The following is a 24050-nucleotide window of genomic DNA, read 5'->3' as shown; positions in this document are numbered from 1 at the left end:
TCCAAATGGAAGATAATTCGATTCTTTAACCAATTTATTTTGAATGTGTTATTTAAAGTGTTTAAATAACACATTAAGTGTTGACAGAGTTCATAAGAACTGTTTTTAATGTCGTGTCCTATTTTTCCAGATAAAGTTGAAAAGTAACTTATCAACCTCGTTTATGAGTTTTTTATCAAGGTGCAACCTTCTGCTTCAGTTATTCATACTCTGCCTTTTAACGACAGATCTCTAAAGAGCCACTGATTGAATCTGTGTTTGAGTTTCTCTAGAATAGGAAATGTTGACCTGATGTCCTTCTACAGAGCTGAGACTGGTCAGGGCATCGTCAGCTGATCTTTACTCTGGATGGACGGCAGCGCGGTGTGAGGAGGACTCGTCACGGCGCTGCTGCTGTCAGGCACAGAGACTGGCCCATCAAGACTCACTCTCATTTCATCAGTCCATAAAACCTTAGAAAAACCAGTCTTGAGATATTTCTTGGCCCAGTCTTGACGTTTCAGCTTGTGTGTCTTGTTCAGTGGTGGTCGTCTTTCAGCCTTTCTTACCTTGGCCATGTCTCTGAGTCAAATCAAATCAAATCACTTTTATTGTCACATCACATGTGCAGGTACATTGGTACAGCACATGTGAGTGAAATTCTTGTGTGCGAGCTTCACAAGCAACAGAGTTGTGCAAAATACAAGAATGGCTACATCTGAAACTAATAAATATATGTACAATATATAATAGTATATGCATTTCTGGATGTGTATACTAAATATTTTCCTACGTGTGTGTGTGTGTGTGTGTGTGTGTGTGTGTGTGTGTGTGTGTGTGTGTGTGTGTACACATATTTTACAAATTAAATAGAGTCAACAATAAATAAAATATATAAAAATATACAGAGTTGAATATGTGCAAAACAAGTGGCATTTATATACAGTGTGGAGTGCATAATGTTGAAGTTCCAGTAGTGAAGCTGAGGTGTCTATGACGTGTTCAGCAGTCTGATGGCCTGGTGGAAGAAGCTGTCTCTCAGTCTGCTGGTTCGGGACCGGATGCTGCAGAACCTCCTTCCTGATGGAAGCAGTCTGAACAGTTTATGGCTGGGGTGACTGGAGTCCTTGATGATCCTCCCCGCTTTCCTCAGGCAGCGCTTCCTGTAGATGTCTTGGAGGGAGGGAAGCTCACCTCCAATTATCCGTTCAGAGCACCGCACTACTCGCTGGAGAGCTTTGCAGTTGTAGGCGGTGCTGTTGCCATACCAGGTGGTGATGCATCCAGTGAGGATGCTCTCAATGGCACAGTGATAGAAGGTCCTGAGGATGCGGGGGCTCATGCCGAATCTTTTCAGTCTCCTGAGAAAGAAGAGGCGCTGCTGCGCCTTCTTCACTGTTTTGTTTGTGTGTACTGACCACGTAAGATCCTCAGCCAGGTGTACTCCAAGGAACCGGAAGCTGCTCACTCTCTCCACAGCAGCGCCGCTGATGGTGATGGGGGTGTGCACTTCTCTGCACCTCCGGAAGTCCACTATCAACTCCTTTGTCTTTGCGACGTTGAGGGTGAGATGGTTGTCTTGACACCAGTGGGTCAGGGCGCTGACCTCCTCCCTGTAAGCCGTCTCATCACCGTTGGTGATAAGACCCACCACTGTAGTGTCGTCCGCAAACTTCACAATGATGTTGGAGCTGTTAGTGGCTGTGCAGTCGTAGGTGTAGAGTGAGTACAGGAGAGGGCTCAGTACACACCCCTGTGGAGCACCAGTGTTCAGTGTGATGGGGGATGAGGTGATGCTGCCCAGTCTGACCACCTGGCGTCTGTCAGACAGGAAGCTAAGGATCCAGCTGCAGAGGGAGCTGCTCAGTCCTAGATCCTGCAGTTTCCTGTCCAGCTTCGAGGGAACGATGGTATTGAATGCTGGGCTGTAATCTACAAACAGCATCCTCACATACGTGTCTCTCTTCTCCAGGTGTGACAGGGCAGTGTGTAGTGTCAGGGCTATGGCATCATCAGTGGACCTGTTGTGGCGGTATGCAAACTGTAGAGGGTCCAGTGAGTCGGGTAGTGCAGAGCAGATGAAGTCCCTGACCAGCTTCTCGAAGCATTTGCTTACGATGGGGGTCAGGGCTACAGGTCGCCAGTCGTTCAATGAGGAGATGGTGGAGGATTTGGGTGCAGGGACGATGGTGGCCATTTTGAAGCAGGCTGGGACTACAGACAGAGAGAGGGAAAGGTTGAAGATGTGCGTGAACACTCCAGCCAGCTGAGCCGCGCATGACTTGAGGACGCGGCCGGGAATCCCGTCCGGACCAGTAGCTTTGCGTGCGTTCACCTTCCTGAAGCACTTCCGCACATCCTCCTCAGACACAGTGTGCGCACTGACGTCATCCGCGGTGCGCACACTGTCCGGTCTCATGGTGTTCGCTGTGTCGAATCTAGCGTAGAATACGTTCCTCACACAGAGAGGCCGTGGTCTGCGGTGTGCTGGTTTTCCCTCTAAAGTCTGTGATCGTGTTTAGTCCCTGCCACATACTCCGAGGGTTGTCAAACTGTTGCTCCACCCTGTCCCTGTACTCACGTTTGGCTGCTTTGATCGTCTTCCGGAGTTGGTAATGTGCGTGTTTGTAGTCCGATGTGTTCGCGGAGGCAAAGGCGGTGCTCCGTGCCGCCAGTGCCGCGCGGACATCTCCGTTAATCCAGGGTTTTGATTTGGGAAGGATTATTGCACACCTTGTGCTTTTGGGCATCCAGTGATGTTGCAGCTCTGAAATATGGCCAAACTGGTGGCAAGTGGCATCTTGGCAGCTGCACGCTTGACTTTTCTCAGTTCATGGGCAGTTATTTTGGCCTTGGTTTTTCCACACGCTTCTTGCGACCCTGTTGACTATTTTGAATGAAACGCTTGATTGTTCGATGATCACGCTTCAGAAGCTTTGCAATTTTGAGACTGCTGCATCCCTCTGCAAGATATCTCACTATTTTTGACTTTTCTGAGCCTGTCAAGTCCTTCTTTTGACCCATTTTGCCAAAGGAAAGGACGTTGCCTAATAATTATGCACACCTGATATAGGGTGTTGATGTCATTAGACCACACCCCTTCTCATTACAGAGATGCACATCACCTAATATGCTTAATTGGTAGTAGGCTTTCGAGCCTATACAGCTTGGAGTAAGACAACATGCATGAAGAGGACGATGTGGACAAAATACTCATTTGCCTAATAATTCTGCACTCCCTGTACACCAAGTTTATTGTTAATTAATAATAAACTGCAGACGATTCCATTCTGAGCTGAAGAAGCTTCTGATTGGTTCGTAGAGTCCATGTGAGTAAACTGGTGGCACAGCTGTGGATGCATATAAGGCAAAACACAGAGGCTGTTTCTGTGACATGGGAACATCAAGAGATGTCAACCAAAACAGCAGGAACAGAACTGTGGAGCTCCATAAGTGTGGCTCAGTTTGAATACAATTTGGTGCCATTTACAAGAAATACAGACAGTTTCTCTCTTTACTCTTAAAGTTAACAAATATGTTTTTATATTTATCTAAAAAATAAACATTTAGTCTGATTTGATGTTACAATTAAAAAAGTGTTTTTATCTGAAGAGTAAATATCTGGTTTCAACTGTAGATTTGATGATTGTCAGCACAAAGAGGGAACAAGAGCAGGTGAGACACACCTGTTAGTCACATGGTTGTTTGCCAAAACTCATCAGAACATGTATCCAGTACCGAGTGTAACTTTTTAGATGCCACTTGTTACTTTACATACTTTGTTACATTCTATATTTATTAAGTTCTGCATGCATACTATCCTTTAGGGCTAAGCCCCGGGTGTTTCAAATGTCTGGCTCCGCCTCTGGTTCAGACGTCGGCTCAGACTCGGGTGTTTCAGCTGTTTCCGGTCGTTTGGTTTTAGAACAACTTAAATTTAAATTCTTCTTCTGTTGAAATATCTGCAAACAGCTGACGGCTGTCACGTGACCCCGGCTGACGCCGTTGCTATGGTGACGGATCGCAAACGCGGAGGTCACAGTCGCGGGTCTGCAGCGGCTCTCCTGAACGGTAAGACCGGAAGTGTCTGACCTTCACCTGCGCCCACGTTAACGGGAAACCGGGGCGACGTCACTGCGCGCGGTGCAGATCAAAGAGCCGCTCGGCTGGCTTTGAGTTAAATATAATTACATTTGGAAACGAGGGTCCACGAGCTGTCATCAGACACGCGCTGCTGCTGTTGCCTAGCAACGGCGCCAACTGCCGGAGACGCTCAGGACAGAAACTTACTGCAGAAGCCTGAGTGTGGCAAGCAGGTGTGGGCGGGGTCACCTGTGAGGGTTTACCTGAGACAGGAGGACCCGTCGATGGCCTCCAGGGGCAGCCAGTCGTGTTGTGGGCGGTGTTAATGACTGAGCTGGGCCTCAGTCACATATACGATCATTCTGATCATCCATCAGTATTTTTATGTCTATGAAAGCGAAGCTGACACTGTGAGACTTCATCGAGGCGTGAGCGTCACAGCAGAGGCCTTTGAGTCAAAGTAACAGGATCAAACAGAGTTTCCTGTCCTGGCTGTTTATAGCAAATAACCTTAAAATATTCTGCAGTAGAACAAAAACTGAAGAGCTGGAAGGAAAGCAGCAAAAGTCAAAGTGAATTCATGACGATGTTTATGTGAAGTGTCGTTTGGATCTTCTTCTGCTGCTGGTTCGGTCAGTTTTGGTCTGAGAGACAAACCTGCAGCTCAGACTCCAGCGCAAAAAAAGACGTAAACACGAAGCGCGGACGCATCACAATCTGCGGCTGTCGGCTGACGTGCGCTTTGTGTTTACGTCTTTGTGCAGAATCTGCTCTGGTTTGCTGAAATTTTGTGAGCTTTAACCTGAGATTCTGGAAAATCGTTAATCCAAACCCAGCACTGAGTACAAACAGCAGGCAGGAGGAGCACGCTCTCCACCGAGGAGGGGAGAAGGTCAGCAGCAGCTCCTGGTCCAGGTTCTTCTTCCTCAGGACACGGAGGAGGTGCAGCTGCTGCTGGCCTTCTTTACCAGGGTGATGGTGGTGTGGCTGCACAGAAACCTGAAGGTGGAGTAAAAGTAAAGTAAAATTTTATTTATATAGCACCTTTCAAGATAAGATCACAAAGTGCTTCACAGAAGCAGAAATGGACACACGACCTCAAACAAACGAAATCAACCAAAAGCAAGTTTAAACAGATACGTTTCTAACTGCTTTTTAAAAGAGACGAGTCCACAGATCAAAGGGAGCCACTGACGCTCTGTCACCTTCTGTTTTTAGCCTTGTGTGCTGGACAGCCAGCAAGCTGGTCGCATGCTGGGGCGATGAAGAAGCTCACCGATGTAAGCTGGAGCTACACCGTGCAGGGCCCTGTAGTCATGATTAGGGAAGGAGATGAACCTGTCAACGAGTTTTTCTCCACAAACGCTCCGCTTTACGACAGACACGCTTTAAACAGCGAATGCTGTCGTTTGTCCAGGGAGAGGCTTTTCACACAGGGCTAGTGTAGCTTTAACGGGGCCAATATGATCTCAAATAGAAAGACAACAATTATTAAAAACATTTGTTAATAAATCAACATCGTCAGAAGCAGGCAGAACAAATGAAAAACATCAGAAACGTTAGCAGCCGTAGAGGAATTTAAGGTGCGCGAGCTAAAAACATGACGAACAGGAGAAGGAGGCCAATAAATAGACAGGTTAAAAATGATACGAGGATGGTCCGACATAAAACGAGGTCCAGAGAGTGTCCTTTGGTGTGAGTGGGGCCGGACACATGCTGTGGGAAATGAAGAGTCCATGATGCTAAGAAAACCTCTGGCAGGTCAGCGTCATCATCATGTTGCATGTTAAAACCCCCAATTATTAACGACGTGGACAGCTTCAAGATGGGAGATAAAAAGTCACTGAACTCCTGTAAAGATGGACTGTGGCACTGAGGAGAGTGAACACAAGGAAAGCGGCGGGGCCAGACGGCATCACCGGCCGTCTGCTGCGCTGCTGTGCTGACCAGCTAGCAGGTGTGTTCACTTCCATCTTCAACGAGTCCCTGGCGAAGTCTGTGGTCCCCACATGCTTCAAAAGATCCACCATCATCCCTGTGCCCAAGAACAGCAAACCCTCATCCCTGAACGATTACCGGCCAGTTGCACTGACCTCGGTAGTAATGAAGGTGTTTGAGAGGCTGCTGAAGAACATCATCTCCTCTTCTTCCTACCCCCCCCATTTTTGCACATGTCGAGGAGCGTGTCAGGCTACATTTCACTGTGTGTTATACTTGTATAACTATGCATGTGACAAATAAAGAACCTTGAACCTTCTGACTGAAACACCACACGTGCAGCAGCCGGCGTGCTAACAGGACAGAGGCTACTTCCATCTTTTATATACAGGCTGGTTTGGGGTCAGGTGGTAACTCTGAAAGGAGGAGCTTAAACCCGATGAGCTCATGTTTGCAGGTCTTATTTCTCACAAATACCCGTAGGAGCTAACATCCTTCTCCACCTGCTGTCCTCTCAGCGTGACGAGGAGACGAGGAGGCATCATGTCAAAGAAGATGAAGAAGAGTGTGGGGAAGTCTGACGAGGAGAGACAGGTGCACCTGCAGCAGCGCGCTCAGGCTGAGGAGGAGCTGAAGAAGAAGAAGGAGGAGACGCTCGGCCTGTTCCTGAAGGTGACACAGAGGGAACACCTGGATCACTGTAGGGGGCGTGGCCTCTTTGACTTTCTGCTGCTGGCTCTTGTTGAACGCCTCACACTGTGTGTGTGTGTGTGTGTGTGTGTGTGTGTGTGTGTGTGTGCGTGCGTTTATGTGTGCGTTGTAGGACAAGCTGCAGAAGGAGCAGAGGAACACTGCTGTGAACCTGCTGAAGCTCCACGACGGCTGGAGGGCAATCCTCCGCCAGACCAGGGATGCCGAGCTGCGCCATGACATCATCGTGCTCCAGCAGACGTTTGAGAGGACGCTGGACGACCTGGACAGCATCGTCCAGGTGCTCCGCCCCTCGCCTGTGCTCACCCCGCCTCCCACACTCGTCTTACCCCGCTGACCAGACTCCTGCCCGTTTGTGTTGCAGAAGCTGGTGGGCGACGTGCAGGAGACGGAGCGCCAGGAGGCGCACATGCAGCGCTTCCACCTGCACCACATGGAGGCGCTGTGGGCGCTGCAGGCCGCACGGCTGCAGGGTCTGCAGCAGCAGTGGGAGCGTGCCCTGGAGGACGTCAGCGCCAGCGTCAGCTCTCAGAGGTGAGTCGTATGCTCCGCTCGCTCACCTGCCGTCAGCGCCTCCTCCAAGCCTGTGAGCTAAAGTCAGTCACATGATCCGGTGGCCTGAAGCCGGTGGAGCTGTGTTGACCTCTGACCCTGTGTGGCGTTTCAGGCAGCAGATGTTGGAGCAGTCTCAGCAGCAGGAGATCCAGCTGCAGGAGCTGACCCTGACGGCGGAGTTGCACAACACGGACGCCATGAATGACATCAGGATGCTGCTCGAGGACACGCTGGCGATGTACACGTGCTCTCTGGAGGAGCAGGTATGGCGCCGGCCCGTGGTCTCCCTCTACCTCTCAGGCCCGTCCGGCTGCGCTGACCCCCTCTCTGTGCACAGGTGGCTGCTCTGGAGGGCAGGGAGGAGGTGAGTGACGCCACCCAGACGAGCTTAGAGCACCTGCAGAAAAGTATCGTCAAGGTAACGCAGCTCGAGAAGCAGCTCGCAGACAAACAGAAGAAGATCAGCGAAGACTTGAAGACCACCAAGAAGCTGGAGGTCAGTGCGCTCACAACACCTCCACCTGTCTCTGAGCTGAGCTCATACGTACAGGTGTGTCACAGGTGTGTCACATCCACAGTCAGCTGACCCGGGTGAGCCAAACACAGTCCTGGAAACGAATTATCAGTCGTTCAGGCCACGCCCCCTAATAAATACCTTAAGTCCTAATATGATGCCTGCAGCTGTTTGAAGGAGGAGTTTGTGTGTAAACTGTAAACGTGTTCGTTTTAACACGCACTCACTGTGCTCGCTCACTTCCTGTCAGGACGCCGTCCGCAGGCTGAGGGAGAAGATGATCTCCAACAAGGCAGAAAACAGCTCGCTGGAAGAGGACCTGACCGCCACCATACATGAGCTCAACTGCAGGTCTCACGCACTCCAGGACCACCTGACCCAGTCGCACACGGCGGCGAGGAAGAGGCTCACCGAGCTCACCGTCCAGGGTGACGCCGCCGCCAAGAACCTGCAGGCCGTCGTCACCAAGGTGAAGCCCGCCTCACCTGTCTGCATCACCTGTCGGAACTGCTTCTCACCCTCCGTGTGCTCCGCTGTTTCAGGGCGAGAGGGTTCTACGGGCCGCGGACATCTGCCACCGGCTGGAGACGCAACACGACACGTTACTGACATCATCATCATCACAACGCACAGACGAGTGCCAACAGGACACGCCAGCAAAGGTAGGCTCCGCCTTCCCCAACCTGTATTCTTTTAGTTTAACTTTAGCGAGCTCCCAGGTGGGTGTGCAGCTTCTAAAACAAGCACAGTGCCAGGAAGCTCCTCCCCCACAGGTACAATATGGCCTGCAGACAGTTGTCAGCTCACCTGTCCATCGGTCTGCAGGACGTCTGTAGGTTCCCGGAACTGCAGCAGCTGCGGCGGAGCTGCAGCAGTGCTGTGCTGCAGCGTGAAGCTCTGAGGAAGCACAGCAAGGACCTGAGGCGTGAGAACGAACAGCTGCAGCTTTTGCTGCGTCAGCATGACCACCACGCCCACTTGCCCCCGCTCCACGTGGCCCGAGCTCCGACCACCACCAGCACCACACCTGCTGCGAGGGGTAGGAGCCACGTCACGGTCATCGAAGCTGCCCACGCCGTCTTGAAGCAGTGACTAATTAAAATGTGTTCGCCATGACGACCAGTAGGACGACTCCTGATGTGCTTTGAGCTTTCTTGCTAAAGGGGCGTGTCCATATAGGAGGGACCGGCCTGCAGTATACTTGAGTACTTTTAGTCGAGTATTGTGTGAAAGTCTTTGTATGTTCTCCAGTTTCCAAGTGTTTGCTGCTCTGATTGAACATTAGCTCGCTCTACAGACAAGCTTTGTTTTGGGTGAGGAACAGAAATCTGTGCAAAGCCTTTTTGTACACTCCCACCACCAGGGGGCAGAGTTTCACCAGGAAGTAGCCGCTCACCTGTTAGCATCCAGGTACCAGCTTGGATAAACAGGAAGTATAAACAGCATGATATAACTTCCGTAAACTTTTCCTGACGAGGTTTTGGTCTCAGCTGCTGTCTTTGGGGGTCTTCGGGTCGTGGCTGCTGGTCGGCCCCACAGGTGTGGCTCTGAATAACACCCAGCAGGTAGCGCCACATACAGCGAATTAAACACACAGAAAAGAAGAGAGAAAAACATGACCGTGAGGAAAAACAACTTTAAAAAGGTGAGCTTAGCAAAGGTGACTCACTGACCTGAATACCTGAAGTGACCCTCACCTGGTTACCGCTGCTAACGCTCATCAGGGCCTGGCAGGTGAGGGAAACGTGATCTGCAGATCTTTTCATGGTTTGTGGTGTCGGGTTTATTTCTCATCAGATGTTCTGACTGTGATGGAGGGTGGAGAAGTCACAAGAACTGTTTCTGCTGTGAGCCAAGCTGTTCACCAGCTAATGTTTGCAGGTGAACAGCGCCCCCCAGTGGACAGCACAAAGAAGTGTTTGAGGCCAGCAAACCAAATCCTCTTCCTGCATTTAGACTTGTTTTTAATGAAAGTGTGTGACTGAGGAATACATGAAATCTTCTTATTTGCTGTGTTTATTTAACATCTGAATAAATGTACAAGAAAACCGAAGGAGCCAGCGGGGGGATTTATTTATTAACTGCTTATTTTCAGTATTTATTACTGCATCGTCCATTATATATTCTTTTATTTTCATATTCAAATAATACTTTATTTGCTTTTTTGGGTACTTTTCCATATTTTTTAAATTTAGCTTTATTTTATTTTACAAGTTGTTATATTTAATTACCCATAATTTTATTTACAGAGTGCTGAGTCACAGCAACAGCGGTGCTTCAGACTGTGAGCCCACAGTTACAATTATCCACGCAGTGAGCTAATTACCTCATGTCTTATGTACCCCACCAGAGTGTTTTTAATGTAAAATGTACCTGAGCTTAAACACAACCAAACCGAAATCCACGCGCGGGTCAGAGTCCAAAGGGCGGCACAGATCCACAGGGACTAAAACACGGAGGAGTAAGAAAACGTGGAGGATGCGGGCATCGATCCCGCTACCTCTCGCATGCTAAGCGAGCGCTCTACCATTTGAGCTAATCCCCCGCTCACGGCGAGCACACGGGAAACGTCCTATTCAAAGAGCTCAACGCCACGTGTCAGCTGAAGCGCTGACACGTGATTAGGTTCATGTCGACGTGTGATTGGCCGGGAAACAGCAGGGTGGGAGGAGCGGAAAAAATGCAGGCAAAAATAGAAATGATGGCGGTGACAGCTCAGTGCGATCTGCTCACAGGATAAAGGCGGAGGCTGACGTCACTCAGCAGCGTTTTAAACTGTGAGACGCTTTAAAAACATCCATTTAACAGAAATACGAACAGAGGCGGCTGAAACTCAGCAGCTGTTATTAACGCAGTACAGCGTCATTAAACGTTAGAGCGGGCGCTTCCCAGGTGAGCCCCAAACAGCTGGATGTAAGTTGCACTAATGCCAGCAGAGCCGAGCTGAAGAACAAAGAGCGTGACCGCTGCCCGTCTCCATGCTGGCCCCGAGTCCAGCTTCTCGGCACCCTTACTACAGTTTTACCAACACAGTGTGTCCTTGTGTTATGGGGACATACATGTGTTCACAAAGCAGCAAAGTGGGGACCCAGGTATGGTTACAGACAGATCAGGGTTACACACCATACGTCTCCAGACCTGGTGGAAACTCGACTTCCTGTGTGTGTGTGTGATCTATCTGTGTCAGGTTTAAACTTTCTGAGGACATTTGACCCTGTGACGCTGCATCGACCGTTACTCAGTTCAAGCTTGATCATTTTTGCTTATGACATACAGCTCTGTGTACTTTACCTCATACCGTTTCTTGTCAAGTGAGGACCCTCTTCTCATAAAATACCAGCTTTAGTCTCATGTCAGGACTAACCCATAAAATTGGGTCCTTGTATTCACACGGGGACTGTTTTTGCCTCTATAAAAGCAGACGATTACACACAGAAACTTCAGTCTGATGTTGGGACTGTTTCACGCGACTTTTCTCATGTTTGGACGCTTTTCCTGGGCGAGTTTGTTTTTGTACAAAGACTTATCACCATATCTAATTTTAGGTCCTCTTTATGTTTTTCATTAGAAATAATGAAAATGATTATTCCCATATTATTTCCCATGAAAATAAGCCTTTATTCAAATGTCCTGTTTTTGTGGGGAGTCATGATTAATCCCCACAAAGACAGACATACAGGCGTGTGTGTGTGTGCATGTGTGTGTGTGTGTGTTCAGCTGCCACATGCCAACACATCTCAGCTTTGTTCTATTTCTGCTGCAGGACTCAGTCATGGTCTTTATACAGCAGGTGAACGCACACACACACACACACAGGAATGTAGCTGGAACTTTCCATGGGTGGGTGCATGTGGGCGGTGGTCAGCGTATAAAAACAGCAGGGAGGACGGCCATCAGGCAGACAGACTTGAGACTGAAGCAGCTCGTCACAAACCAGCACCACCACCTCCACCTCCAGGATAACAGGATGTTGTGCCCCAGTGTCATCCAGATGTCCCCCGCCACCATGACGCCTTTCCTGGACCTGCACTGGCCCGTCCGCAGCCTGTGGCCCGAGACCCGGCCGCTTTTCTACCACATCGAGCGGGAGATGATCCGTCACATGCAGGAGATGAAGCAGAGCATCGAGTTCATGGAGCGGCTGCACCAGAAGATCTTTGAGGAGATCGATCAGACATCCTCCTGCACGGGGGTCTTCAAGCCCATCGCCTTCCAGGAGCTGGGGAGGGACGGCACCACCTTTGCCCTCAGCCTGGACACGAAGGAGTTCTCCCCGGAGGAGCTGTCGGTGAAGCAGGTGGGCCGCAAGCTGAGGGTGAGTGGCAGAACGGAGAAGAAGCAGGAGGACGGGAAGGGCTGCTACACCTACAAGTGCCAGGAGTTCAGGCAGGAGTTCGACCTGCCGGACGGCGTCGACCCCGAGGCCGTCACCTGCTCGCTGTTGGGAGGCCAGCTGCAGATTCAGGCGCCGCGGGAGAACCCCGCCAACGACGGGAAGGAGAGGATCGTCCCCATCAGCTTCACCTCAGCCCCGGCCGTCACCGCCTCCGCCTCCAGCGCTGGAGCAGAGGGGAGCGGCACCTCCACCTCAGAGAGCACCCCCACAGAGAAAAACTGAAGCCTCCCAGCAGTCTTTGGTCTGTAGTTTTACGGGGACGTTTTTCACTGTTTGTAATAAACTGTCAAGTTTAGCTTTCAGCGATGACTCATCACCTACACGTGAACAGCGAAGCGCCTCCGTCTCCCTGGTGCAGCTTTATCTGCCAGACGGAGGCGACATGGAGCTGATCCCCCCACCCCCGCACTAATACTTTATTAAACGGTCCTTAGATATTCGCACCTTGCCCAGATACTGGTTTCATCACCGTTCTCTGCACTGGTAGTTCTTTTAAACTGGTTTCTCTGGCACACGTTTTCTGTGTCAGGGCTGAACACACACCCGTCTGAGCTCCAAACATCTGGCTGCTGATTGAGTTGAAGTTAAAGAACCTTCAACATTTTCCTGACATTTGCTGTTAACCCACTTTTAATAAGAACTGAACCTGCATGTGCTTCCTGGACCGTCCATGAACTGGCGGCGTGCTCCTTTAACCTGCGACTGTGAGCAAATAAAGACACGAGACACCAGTTTTTCCCCTTTCTTTGTAAAATAATTCTCAATAAACTTAATTTATTCACAAACTGCTTTTCAAATTGCCATGTCGTCATTTTTTTGAAATCACATACAATAAAAAACATTTTCTAAAAGACAAGAGATGTCCGAGACTCTCGCTAACTCTGTACACGGCTCCTCCTCCTCGTCACGGAGCTTTTCTCACTTATTTTTTTTCAAACACGATGCGTTCATGACGACAGTCTCGCCGTGCTCAGACATCAGATTAGAAATATTAAGAAAAACAGCAGAAAATGAACAGAAGGACTAAAAATGTAACAGCTACAGTACACGTTTCCTTTTGTTCTCTGTTAGTTTCGTCTTTTTTTCTTTTTAATGTTTACAGAATAATAGAGTATGTTTACTTAAGGCTTATGCTGAGTGTTATGGGCCAATCAACAGAAACGAACCAAACCAGGAGGCGGGCGGGAAGGGTGTGTGTGTGGGTGTGCTTTCCTATGTGTGTAATGGGGACACTGTGTTTAATTGTGTTACAGGGACACAGTATGAATTTAGGGTTTTTCCTTTCACAAGTTTGGGAAAATTAACCTGTAGCCTTGTTTTTTTCTTACCTTCAGCACTGATCAGGACTTTCTAAGTGACACCTATCACAACTTTAATTTAAACATGTAGCACCCTGGCGTACCTCTGCCAATTTATTCTCGTGTCACGGGCGTTTTTCATGATCGTTAGGTGATTTAATCATCTTCAATGAATATACCCTAACATCTTTAATGAATAAACACAATTTCTTAATGCAAATTCAAGTTCATAATGATTGTTTAAATCAGTGACTCCCAAAATGCAGACTGGAGCCCCCTGGTGGCCTATGAAGATATTGTAGGCAGGCCACATCATTAATTGAAATTCAGTTTGAAAATCACAAGTGTGTACAGTAACATATTCATATAAACAATAATAATAAAAGGCTCTTTGTGATATTAGTCATTACTTTCGCCTAAATTTACAGCTCTTGTATTAAAGTTTGTGTCCCAGTGCCACACCTTAGCCATAAACTGTGATATGCCTGAGTAGCATTAACAATGTACAGCCAACAGTGTGTGCTATTTAAGTTTTAAGTGCTATTTCAAGGTAATACATCACTCATGTCACTTTATTAGGATGAGGATTTAACCTTTAGAGGCCCATGTGAGTTTGTGGTTTTGCAGTGGGCCTCAGCACTCTGGACTTTGGGAGTCGTTGGTTTAAAGAATTCAGTGAAACCCATCCAACATTTTCTAAGATTCTTGTGCTTCTATATTTTTATGCCAAGGTAACATGCTAAAGGCATAAACATGAAGCATCAGAGGAAGACGACTGTATTTCTGAATATGTTGAAAATTTGAAATACTGGCTTCATCAGTGCTAACACAGAATCACCAGCAGATATTACATGTGACACGAAAATGTACAAACTGTCACAAAAAGTGAAGCTTTGCATTTCATCATCGATGAGTTTGAAACCCACAAAAAACTATTTGTTAATGAGATTGCAGCGCTGCCCCCTAAAGGCAGATCGCAGTAACTACACAAGCTAAAGTATTGCTAAAGTTTGAGCCAAACTAAACCTTAGTCTTACACTCTAACAAAATAAATAAATATTACACAGTGTTTTGAAATAAATACAACATCTGCATTACTCCCTCAGTTTACTTCATTAAATTTACCCACATGACTTTATCAGATACTCCTCTGGCTACTGCTGCTCTGCTAAGCTTGGCTAGTTAGCGCTTAGCATTAACAGTTTGTTGTTTATGGTGGAGTGCAGCTGTTTAACTGAGATCTTGGAGCAAAACGATGTTTTTTCAAAATAATGGAAACGGTAAAGAGCGGACACACTAGCTTTAACTTGTTTTCTCCCCCAGCGTCACGTACGTGTAACACATAACAAAGTCAAGTCTCATATAGTTACTGCGTTGAGCTTTTGTGGGGCACATGACACAAAAACGTGACACATACAAAACTGTAAAGAATGACGTGGACGCTCAGAGGACTGTTTTTGTTGTGTTTTTGAGGGTTTCAAGTTAGAATGAGAGCAAAGTCACTTTTTCAGCCAGCGTTTCCATGTTCACAGCGCACGATGTTTCTGAGCATCCAGACTGAATCCAGACTCACAGAAATGTGTAATTGCTGTAACACAGAAAACTCTCGCTGACCTATAACACTGCACCTGTAACCAAACCAACCGTGTGCGACTGGTACACCAACAGCTACACCTGCTGGGACAAACCTTCATAAAGTCCAGCAGTCACACAGAAGGAAAAGAGGCAACGTGTACTCCAAATATCAGAGACGTACTTTACTTTGTCCTGACAACTTCCTCAAAAAACTGGAGCTCGGGCTTCTTGGATGGTCTGTTAGTACAATTACCCACACAGCATGTCAGCATCTGTCGGTCAAAGAGGCCCCTGATAATACTAATGATTTACACAGGTGAGCTGGGAGTCTATGGCCCCGAGTGGGTTATAAGCCCCACCCCCTCCGTGTTAGCCTAATGTGTCAAAGTGTTTGTCATTACGCCGACGTCTGTTCGCATCAGCTCGTGTCCACTCCTTCATGTGGATCGAGCTCGCTTTCTTCAACCTGTTTGCCCGAAACTTCAAACTGTCTGGATACAAGTCACATGACCACCAGGACTGTGACGTCAGTGCCAGAACACACACACACGGTTACTCATATACTTGTGGGGACATAACTGACATAATGCTTTCTCTAACCGTAGCCGAACTGTAACCCTGACACTAAAACCACGTTCTGAGTCTCAAACATGTCTTCAAAGTCGAGGGGACGGTCCCCACAAAGATATGAATACACGCACACACACACACACGGGGGGGGGGGGGGGGTGGTTTTGGGGTGTGTGCAGCAGGAATCTGTGAACACTCAGGTGAACAACAGCATCAGTGGCTGCCGGCGCTCAGCACAGCCGCCGGGAGCCTGAACGCATCACCACGCCGAGGTCACGTGACCGGACAGGTGTGTGTGTGACATCAGATTTCACGATGAAGCGAACACGCTCGATTGTAAACGGCAGCGCCTCAGGAACGAGCGCGGAGTCGCTGAGCGTCGCCTCTGTGAAACGGGACGGCGTCCAAGTGAAACGCCGACCTGTGTTTACAACGGAGCCTGAAGCAGAACGGATGAAATATCGCTCAGTCTACGTCCCGTTCTTCTCTAAGGTCAGAGGTCAGAGCAGATTGAACCCCGGTTTGTTTATTCTGACCTTGACGATGTTTTCACGCTGCAGCGGAGCAGCGGTACCACAGCTCTCCTGGAGAGTCGGTGGAACTCTGAATATATTTACAAACGTATTCGCTTTTTATTCTGGCTCTTTTTCGTGTGATGGAAGTGATGACCCCTCCCCCTGTGGCGCTGAACACTACAGTGCAAAGTTTAACCTTTAACCCCGAGACCCTTCAGACTAAATGTTTCTCCTCGGTACCTGATCCATATTTTAGTTTCCTGAACGTGACCTGACACATTTCGTACTCGAACGTTTCAGGAAGACGAGCTTGGGGTTCTGTTCTGGTTCGGGTCGGCGTGGTGATGCTGTTTCAGGACGCTGCTGCGGCATGGCGCTTGAAGGCCTGAGGCAAGGAAACTCTGTGCCTCAGAGGCAGAGCGTCGGGCGACGGCGCCTCAGGCTCCGGGTGAGCGTTTAACGGCGGCAGCCACATCATCACTGTCGTTTCGATCAGCTCGTCCAATGAGAGAAGGTGTTGTTCCTGAGAGCCTTGCTGATTGGTGTCAAGGAGGCGCCGAGTGTTGAGATGGTGGCGGTCCAGGAAGTGGGGATGGGGGGGTTAGATAATTTCAAAATAAAACTAAAGAACAGAGAACAGCCTTCATTTACAAATACGTCAGTTTTCTTCTATTAAGTTCAAGTCCAGCTCTGTACAGTCCCGCTCGAACACCGCCTGCTGCGCCGCCTCACGCTCGTCTGCTTCCTCCTCTCCTTCGTCGTCCTCGCGGCACTCCTCGTCGCTCTCGCTCAGCGGCCCGATGCTGGTCCTGCCCAGGCACTCGGCCGGCGAGCAGGAGCCCCGGAAGTCACCCATGAAGGGCTCCATGCCCATGCAGAGGTCGCCGCCGCAGGCCAGCCTGCCGCCGCCACGCTCCAGACACTGCGGGTCGATGCTGCGCGTCTGCGGGATGAAACATTCACAGCTGTAAATCTGCCACTCGAAGTCTGAGCGTTACACAACCTGAACAGCCAATAACGCAACAGAGGCGGAGCTAATACTAGTTTCAGGAAACATGGACTCTCGTTTCACTGTCACGCTGACGACTGTCAGATCTACTTAGAAAGAACTCGACAGACTCGATGGCGTTAAACGTTTTGAATGTAAATGATCGATCTGAGATCGACTGTGTGGACCCTCCGACCCTCGTTTGTCCTTCTGGAAAAGTCCAGAACTCCCCTCCAATATCTGGGGTTTGGCGGCTCAGCTGTGTGCTTACAAATAACTTGACTGACTGGACGCTCGCCTGTCGATCAGTAAATCGTTCAATTCTTTGAAAACAAACAAGCAGCGTGTTTTTATTACCTGTGTCATCTTGGTGAAGTCGAGGACGGGCCGGGCGCAGGGTCTGTCGGGGTCGCGGCGTCTCTTCAGACCCGGTTTCAGGAGCAGCAGGTCACATGGCTGCGAGTGGCAGCGCGGTAGCTGCGGCGGGAGGCTGCGGCGCAGAGACGACGGCGTGCTGCAGGCCGATGAGGGCGAGGCGGGAACAGGGCCGCCCGCGGTCACGCCGCCCGCCGTCGTGACGCAGCCAGGTGGAGGCGCCGCTGCCGCTTGGCTGGGCGCTGGAGGCGGGGGCAGGAAGGTGGAGGCAGCAGAGTCTCTGATGAGCACCGGGGAGAGGGAGAAACGCCGCTGAGGAGGCGGGGGCGGGTGAAGTGGGGAGGGAGAGGAGGAGCAAGAGGAGGGGGAGGGGAAGAAGCAGCAGCAGGCTCCTCCCCCGCCGCTGCCTCACTGGGGTCCCAGGGGAAGCTCCACGGTAGTGGCGAGTCCGGCGACAGCGCGAGGCTAAAAAAGGTGGGGCTGGACGAGGAGTGCAGCGACGAGTTCAGGGAGGAGCTGGGGGCGCGGAGAGGACAGGCTCCGCCCCCTGTCACTCCCACCCCTACACCCCCTCCGGCGACCCCTCCCCCTGTGACCCCTCCCCCTGCTCCACCGTGGCACTGCTGGCGGCTGACGGGCGTCCAGACTCGCGAGGCACTGGGCCGCCACGTGTAGCGGCAGCGCGACAGGTCCTCGGGCACCGACAGCGAGCGGCAGTGTCGTTTGGGTGGTGGAGGAGGGGGGGGTGGGGGTCCAGGGCCTGGAGGGGGCACCGGCGCTCCGGGGAGGGACAGCTCGGACGCTGAGGTGCTGGGCGCCAGGGGGCGGTGCTGCGGCAGCGGCTGAGAAGGGGCCCCGTCCAGGGGGTCGCCACTCTCCTGCAGGTGAGCATCAGGCGGCACCAGCGCCGAGGGGCCGGGCGGGAAACTAGAGCTCAGCAACCCCCCCTGCAGGCCGGACTTGGAGGGAGGGCAGAGCTGCCAGTAGCTGCTCTCTGAGGACACACACACACACACCACACGGCGCACAGCACCGCGCACCACACAACACACACACACACACACACACAGACCAGCAGACAACACAACAGACACAACGCACACACACACACCCACACCACACACACCCAACAGACACAGACACAACACAGACACACGCACACCACACACACACAGCACACACACACACACACGCGCACACCAACATCACACACCACACACCACACGACACACACACAGACACAGACACACACAGACACACGCACACACAGACATCACACACACACACACAGACACACACACACACACACAGACGCACGCACACACAGACACACGCACACACACACGCACACACAGACACACGCACACACACACACAGACACACGCACACACACACAGACACACACACACACACACAGACACACACACACACACACGCACACACACACAGACACACGCACACACAACCACACACAGACACACGCACACACAGACACACACACACACACACACACACACACACACACACAGACACACACACACAGACACACACACACGCACACACACAGACACACGCACACACAGACACAGACACACAGACACACGCACACAGACACACGCACACACACACGCACACACAGACACACACACACGCACACACACAGACACGACACACAGACACCAGACACACAGACACCACAGACACACACACACAGACCACACACAGACACACACAGACACAGCACACAGACACACACAGACACACACACACAGACACACACAGACACACGCACCACACACCAGACACACCACAGACACACCACACACAGACCACACACACACACAGACACACACAGACACACACACACACACACAGACACACGCACCACACACACACGCACACACACACACCACACAGACACACGCACACACACACACACAGACACACGCCACACACACACACAGACACACACACACACACACACACACAGACACACACAGACACACCACACAACAGACACACCACACACCACACACAGACACACGCACACACAGACACACCACGACACACACACACACACACACAGACACACGCACACACACGCAACACCACACACACACACAACACACAGACACACACCACACACACACACACACCAGACACACGCACACACACCACAACACACACAGCCACCACAACACACACACAGACCACACAACACACACACGCACACACCAACACACGCAACACAGAACACACACACACACACACACACACACGCGCAGACACGCACACACCACACCACACACCACACACCTGCCACACACACACCACCACACACACACACACACGCACCACACCACACACCCCACACACACACACGCGCACACACACACACACACACACGTGCACACAGACACACGCACCACCACACACACCCCGCACACACGCACACACACACACACACACGTGCACACACACACGTGCACACACACGCACACGCACGCAGGTGAATAATTACACGCTGCAGGAACAGTGCCTGAGGTAAACACACTCCTTCCTCTTACACACACGTTCATGATGTTCAGGGTCACTCAGGGAAACAGGAAACTCACCAGGCATCAAGCCATCTGGGGGCCAGCACTCTGCGAGGGTTTTCGGGTCCAGCAGGGACTGAAAGACCAGAATCAGAGTTTCAGCTCTGAGAACATAAAAATATTCCTGCTTTCAAGTTTGATCCTGGATTTAAGCTGAAGGCAGCAACAGTCCTTTGTGGCTGCAGCGCATTCAGTGGAGATGAGGTGACCTGCAGCACCACCTGGTGTCCACCTGCAGAACTGCTCAGAACTTCAGCTCAGCTGTAACTGAAGCTGTTTCCACACACGACTCAGGTCAGATTATCTTCAGGTTTAAGGTTTGATTTAGAGTCACAGCTGCAGGGAGGAAGGTTCCTGTGAGCTGTGTCAGCTGAAGAACTGAAATAATAAAATCAGAATGAATGAAAATCACACGTGAGCGGCTGCTGGTTTGTGGAAGCCGCCATGTTGCTCTGCTTTGGGCCGTTCAGCCTAATTGTGTTGTTGTACTTCATTACTCCCTGAGGACATGATGTGGTCAGTCTCTCCATGACAACAGCAACAGACTAATACAATAACATGTTACAAATATAAGAAACAGCTCCAATGTAACCTGTAAAACCTTATTTTACCATAGACGACCTCACTGTGTGTTAGATGGATGGTACAGAGATGTCCACAGGAATGATGTCCTGTGTTGTTCAGTGGTGCATTGTGGGTAATCTCAGTCTCTCCCTGAGCGCGCTCCTGTGATTGGCCAGCATGTCATGGAGTGGGTGGGAGGTATTGTGCAGCATTTTCCTTATCTTGGACAACATCCTTCTCCGACACCACCCTAACGGAGTCCAGCTCCATCACCACAACATTACTGGCCTCGTGATCAGTTTATTGAGTCTGTTAGCATCTGTGACCCTCAACCTGCTGTCCCAGCATGCAACAGCACAGAGGACAGAACATCCTGAGTAGGGCTGGGCGATATGGCCTAAAATCCATATCGCGATATAATTTGAAGCACGTGCGGTAACGACATATATCACGATATATTCTTTTCTTCTGTATAACGGATTTTCCACACTTAAAATCCTTTAATTTTCTCAAAAATCGAGTGTTCCTTATATATGAACTCTGGTTGTGCTTACTGACCTCGAACCGATTTTGGCTACAGAAATCTGTTAAAAATGTTTGGATGGATGGTCAGAGCATTACGGCTGCCGTAGTCAGGAGCCTCGCGGAGTAATCTGGGTCCAAAACTCCGTCAGCTCAGGTCCCAAAGTCAAACGAACACTGAGAGTTAAAAACGGTCTGAATTCTTTCATCTTTAATAAAATCATCAGCGTTGCTGCTTTACCAGGTGTAACAATTAAGTTTAACATCCATGAAAACAGATTTATTAAATTTAATGGAGTTAGAAGTTAGCAGGAAGTTAGCTCGCTAGTTTCCATCTAAACATGATATTGCATGTTCTGACTGAGAGATTTTTGAAACTAATTCAAACGTACAGCTCTGCTATCACTTCCAGCATAAATGAAGACAGAAAACTAAACAGCAGTGACGTTTGTAGGGTTACTGAAGTTGGGCTAGCTGGTATATAATGATGTGCTACGTGATTGCTAGCGACACAGCTATGTTAGCATAACATTAGCACAGTGAAGCTGGAGGATGAACACCAACTTTTTTCCACTCGATAAAAGTTAACGTGAGGGATTCTGGTGGTCAGGGACAAATGCAGTCACATAGCAGGATGCTGTACACGGGCCAAACTTCAGTCAGGAGAACAACTGAGATCATTCATCCACAATACGAGGTTAGTTATTAATATACTGCAACAACATGGGAACAGAGCAGCTGCAGAGAATTCAACATTAATGAATCAATGTTACAGAAGTGGAGGAAGCGCAGTTTTTGGCTTTCCCCATATTTCAACAGTGCTTCATCTCTTTGCTGTGACTGTCGCCATAATTTGCAGATGATTATGGTTGTAGCCGCTGCGATGCTTTTGACCAAAACAGGCGCAGCTTGATGACATCATCAACATGCGCTATCACGATAGAGCGATATAGTCAAAGTCTCTATCGTTGGCCAAATTTATATCGTTTCTAGCGCCTGAGCATTGTCCGACAGATGTTGAAGGACCTCAGAGACTCTGTGCAGCACCTTTACATGTGTGGCTACAGACACACATGCAGAGAGCTTTAGGTGTTCGCTTGCTGTGGAACATTTAACAGACATGTCCACACCATCAAACAGCTGACAGCTAAACAAAACCAACAGCTGCTCTAAATCTAACGTTACGCCATGTTTAGTGGCCTAAAATCACACGTCTGTGACACACAGTCACACATCATATGAGAGTTTATCCACTAAGTGTCAGAGGCCACTTCAAGCAAAGTTTCACTAACAGCAGCTCTCAGTACAGATGGACGTCATCGGAGGTTTGGAGGTGACTTTGGACTAAGATTGATGACACACGAGAGTTTCTTACTCCTGCTTTATTGCTAAGTGTTGATATTACTCAAATATGTTTAAACACAGTGTGCAGACAAGTGTGGACTTTCCACAAACAGCAGCAGAAGCAGCTGGCTGTGTCCTACAGTGGCCACCGTAGCAGGATTGTCCACGTGAATTAGGAGGAATCATCTGCAATCCACTGACATCCAGTGGTGAGACTTTACACCCTGACTTTGTATCAAAGTATCCTGACTGTCAGTGAACACACGGGCCGTGACGGCGTTCAGACTGTCGCTAACAAAAGTACACTTCCTGTCTCTGCTCTGCAGGTGTGACAGTGACCTCACAGGTGAGGCTACAGGTGTGCCACTCACCAGGTACAAGTCCCCTGGCTGAGCAGGGTCGCCTTCCAGAGTCTGCTTCCTCAGGCTCTCCACCAGCAGCGTGACCACAGCATGGTGGCAGGGGACGAGGGGGGAGACAGGGGAGGGTGGCCGGGAGGAGGAGGAGGGGCCAGGTGGAGGGGAGAACAGGGGAGAGAGGGGGGAAGGAGGAGGAGGGAGGGGAGAGTTACGGCCGTCTGTGTGTCCGTCCGTTTGGTCTGTCTCGGGACGAGAGAGGGGAGGAGCTTAGGGCTGAGACTCCTCCTTAAGGCCTCAGGGCCACGTAGCCCCACCCACTCTCACAAGAGCATCATCTGTCAGCCGTTGCTGCAGCAACACACCTAGAAAAGGCACACACACACGCAGGTGAAGTTAAGCTGAAAAACATTGACAACTCTATCAGGACCAAAGCATCAAACAGCTGATGTTGAGAAGAAACAGGAAAAACACAAGAATAAGACGACCACAAACAGCACTGGGAACCAGTCCCACAGTCAAGTCCCTGTTTGGAATTGTTCGTCTGTGTGTGTATTGATCCCGCTTATCAGTTCTGGTTGCACTACAATCAGCTGATTGCAGTTCACGTGTCAGAGGAGGAAAACAGGTCTGCAGCGTGTAAACGGACGTTCCTTTGACTTTTCTAGTTTAAAGTGGAGACTGCATCACACACCGTGCTAATGCTAAGCTAACGAAGAACCCAGCACAGCAGCCACAGCCTGAGCTGAAGGTAGCAAACAGCCAGGCTCAGCTACCTGCTCGTGTTTCTGCAGTAGAACACAATAGAAACTGAAATATCCTTTATTGTCCCTCGCTGTGCAAATAAAGTGTTTTTTCTTTGCTTTGTGCTCACACAACCCGTCAAAAGGGGAGGAAGACCTGCTGCTTCCAAATAGAGCACATTTCATAATGTTGTAAATCCAAACCCATCATGGATTCATGATTTGAATCCTGGGTTGTGTGAAATCCCAGAAACACACCTTAGACAAAGTGAATCTGTGAACTAAGGTGTCGGTCTGTTAGGATATGTTGCGGTGATCCTCGGGTTGGGGGATTTGTGTTTGTACTGGAGGGCAAAATTAAAACCAAGATGGACAAGAAAAGTTCAAAGCCATCAGGTGCTCAGTTTAGAAAAAAGGGAAAAGAAGA

General features: G+C 49.8%; 3 protein-coding genes and 1 non-coding gene across 5 annotated transcripts; 2 read left to right on the top strand and 2 right to left on the bottom strand.

The window, feature by feature from the left end:
- The first annotated feature begins 3836 nt into the window (after positions 1-3836).
- Positions 3837-8911, top strand: LOC113031038 (dynein regulatory complex subunit 2-like). 2 transcript variants are annotated; one of them, XM_026182892.1, is made up of 9 exons: positions 3837-4050; positions 6519-6672; positions 6824-6991; positions 7076-7245; positions 7379-7529; positions 7604-7762; positions 8031-8249; positions 8323-8442; positions 8606-8911. In XM_026182892.1, the coding sequence occupies exons 2-9, from the start codon at positions 6544-6546 to the stop codon at positions 8870-8872; spliced, it is 1383 nt and encodes a 460-aa protein (XP_026038677.1). In that variant the 5' UTR covers positions 3837-4050; positions 6519-6543; the 3' UTR covers positions 8873-8911. The 2 variants fall into 2 exon arrangements, with proteins under 2 accessions (XP_026038677.1, XP_026038678.1); XM_026182893.1 differs by lacking the exon at positions 3837-4050 and adding an exon at positions 4068-4295.
- Positions 8912-10252: 1341 nt separating this feature from the next.
- trnaa-agc (transfer RNA alanine (anticodon AGC)) lies at positions 10253-10325 on the bottom strand. Its single transcript has one exon. It is a non-coding gene; the product is annotated as a tRNA-Ala (tRNA).
- A 1343-nt stretch (positions 10326-11668) lies between these two features.
- Positions 11669-12966, top strand: LOC113031058 (heat shock protein beta-11-like). Its single transcript, XM_026182930.1, has one exon. It carries the CDS (start codon positions 11748-11750, stop codon positions 12396-12398), a length of 651 nt encoding a protein of 216 aa, XP_026038715.1. The 5' UTR covers positions 11669-11747; the 3' UTR covers positions 12399-12966.
- A 3810-nt stretch (positions 12967-16776) lies between these two features.
- LOC113031041 (protein FAM53C-like) lies at positions 16777-23036 on the bottom strand. The gene is given in 5 exon segments (XM_026182896.1): positions 16777-17077; positions 17480-17898; positions 17901-18491; positions 20113-20170; positions 22896-23036. Coding segments are annotated over 4 exon segments (1302 nt in total). The 5' UTR covers positions 20120-20170; positions 22896-23036; the 3' UTR covers positions 16777-16792.
- Between the last annotated feature and the right edge of the window lie 1014 nt (positions 23037-24050).

The sequence above is a fragment of the Astatotilapia calliptera genome, chromosome 10 (assembly GCF_900246225.1).
Source record: "Astatotilapia calliptera chromosome 10, fAstCal1.2, whole genome shotgun sequence".
Taxonomy (NCBI): Eukaryota; Metazoa; Chordata; class Actinopteri; order Cichliformes; family Cichlidae; genus Astatotilapia; species Astatotilapia calliptera.
The sequence above is the reverse complement of the archived record's forward strand: the minus strand, read 5'-3'. Positions and strand labels throughout refer to the sequence as shown.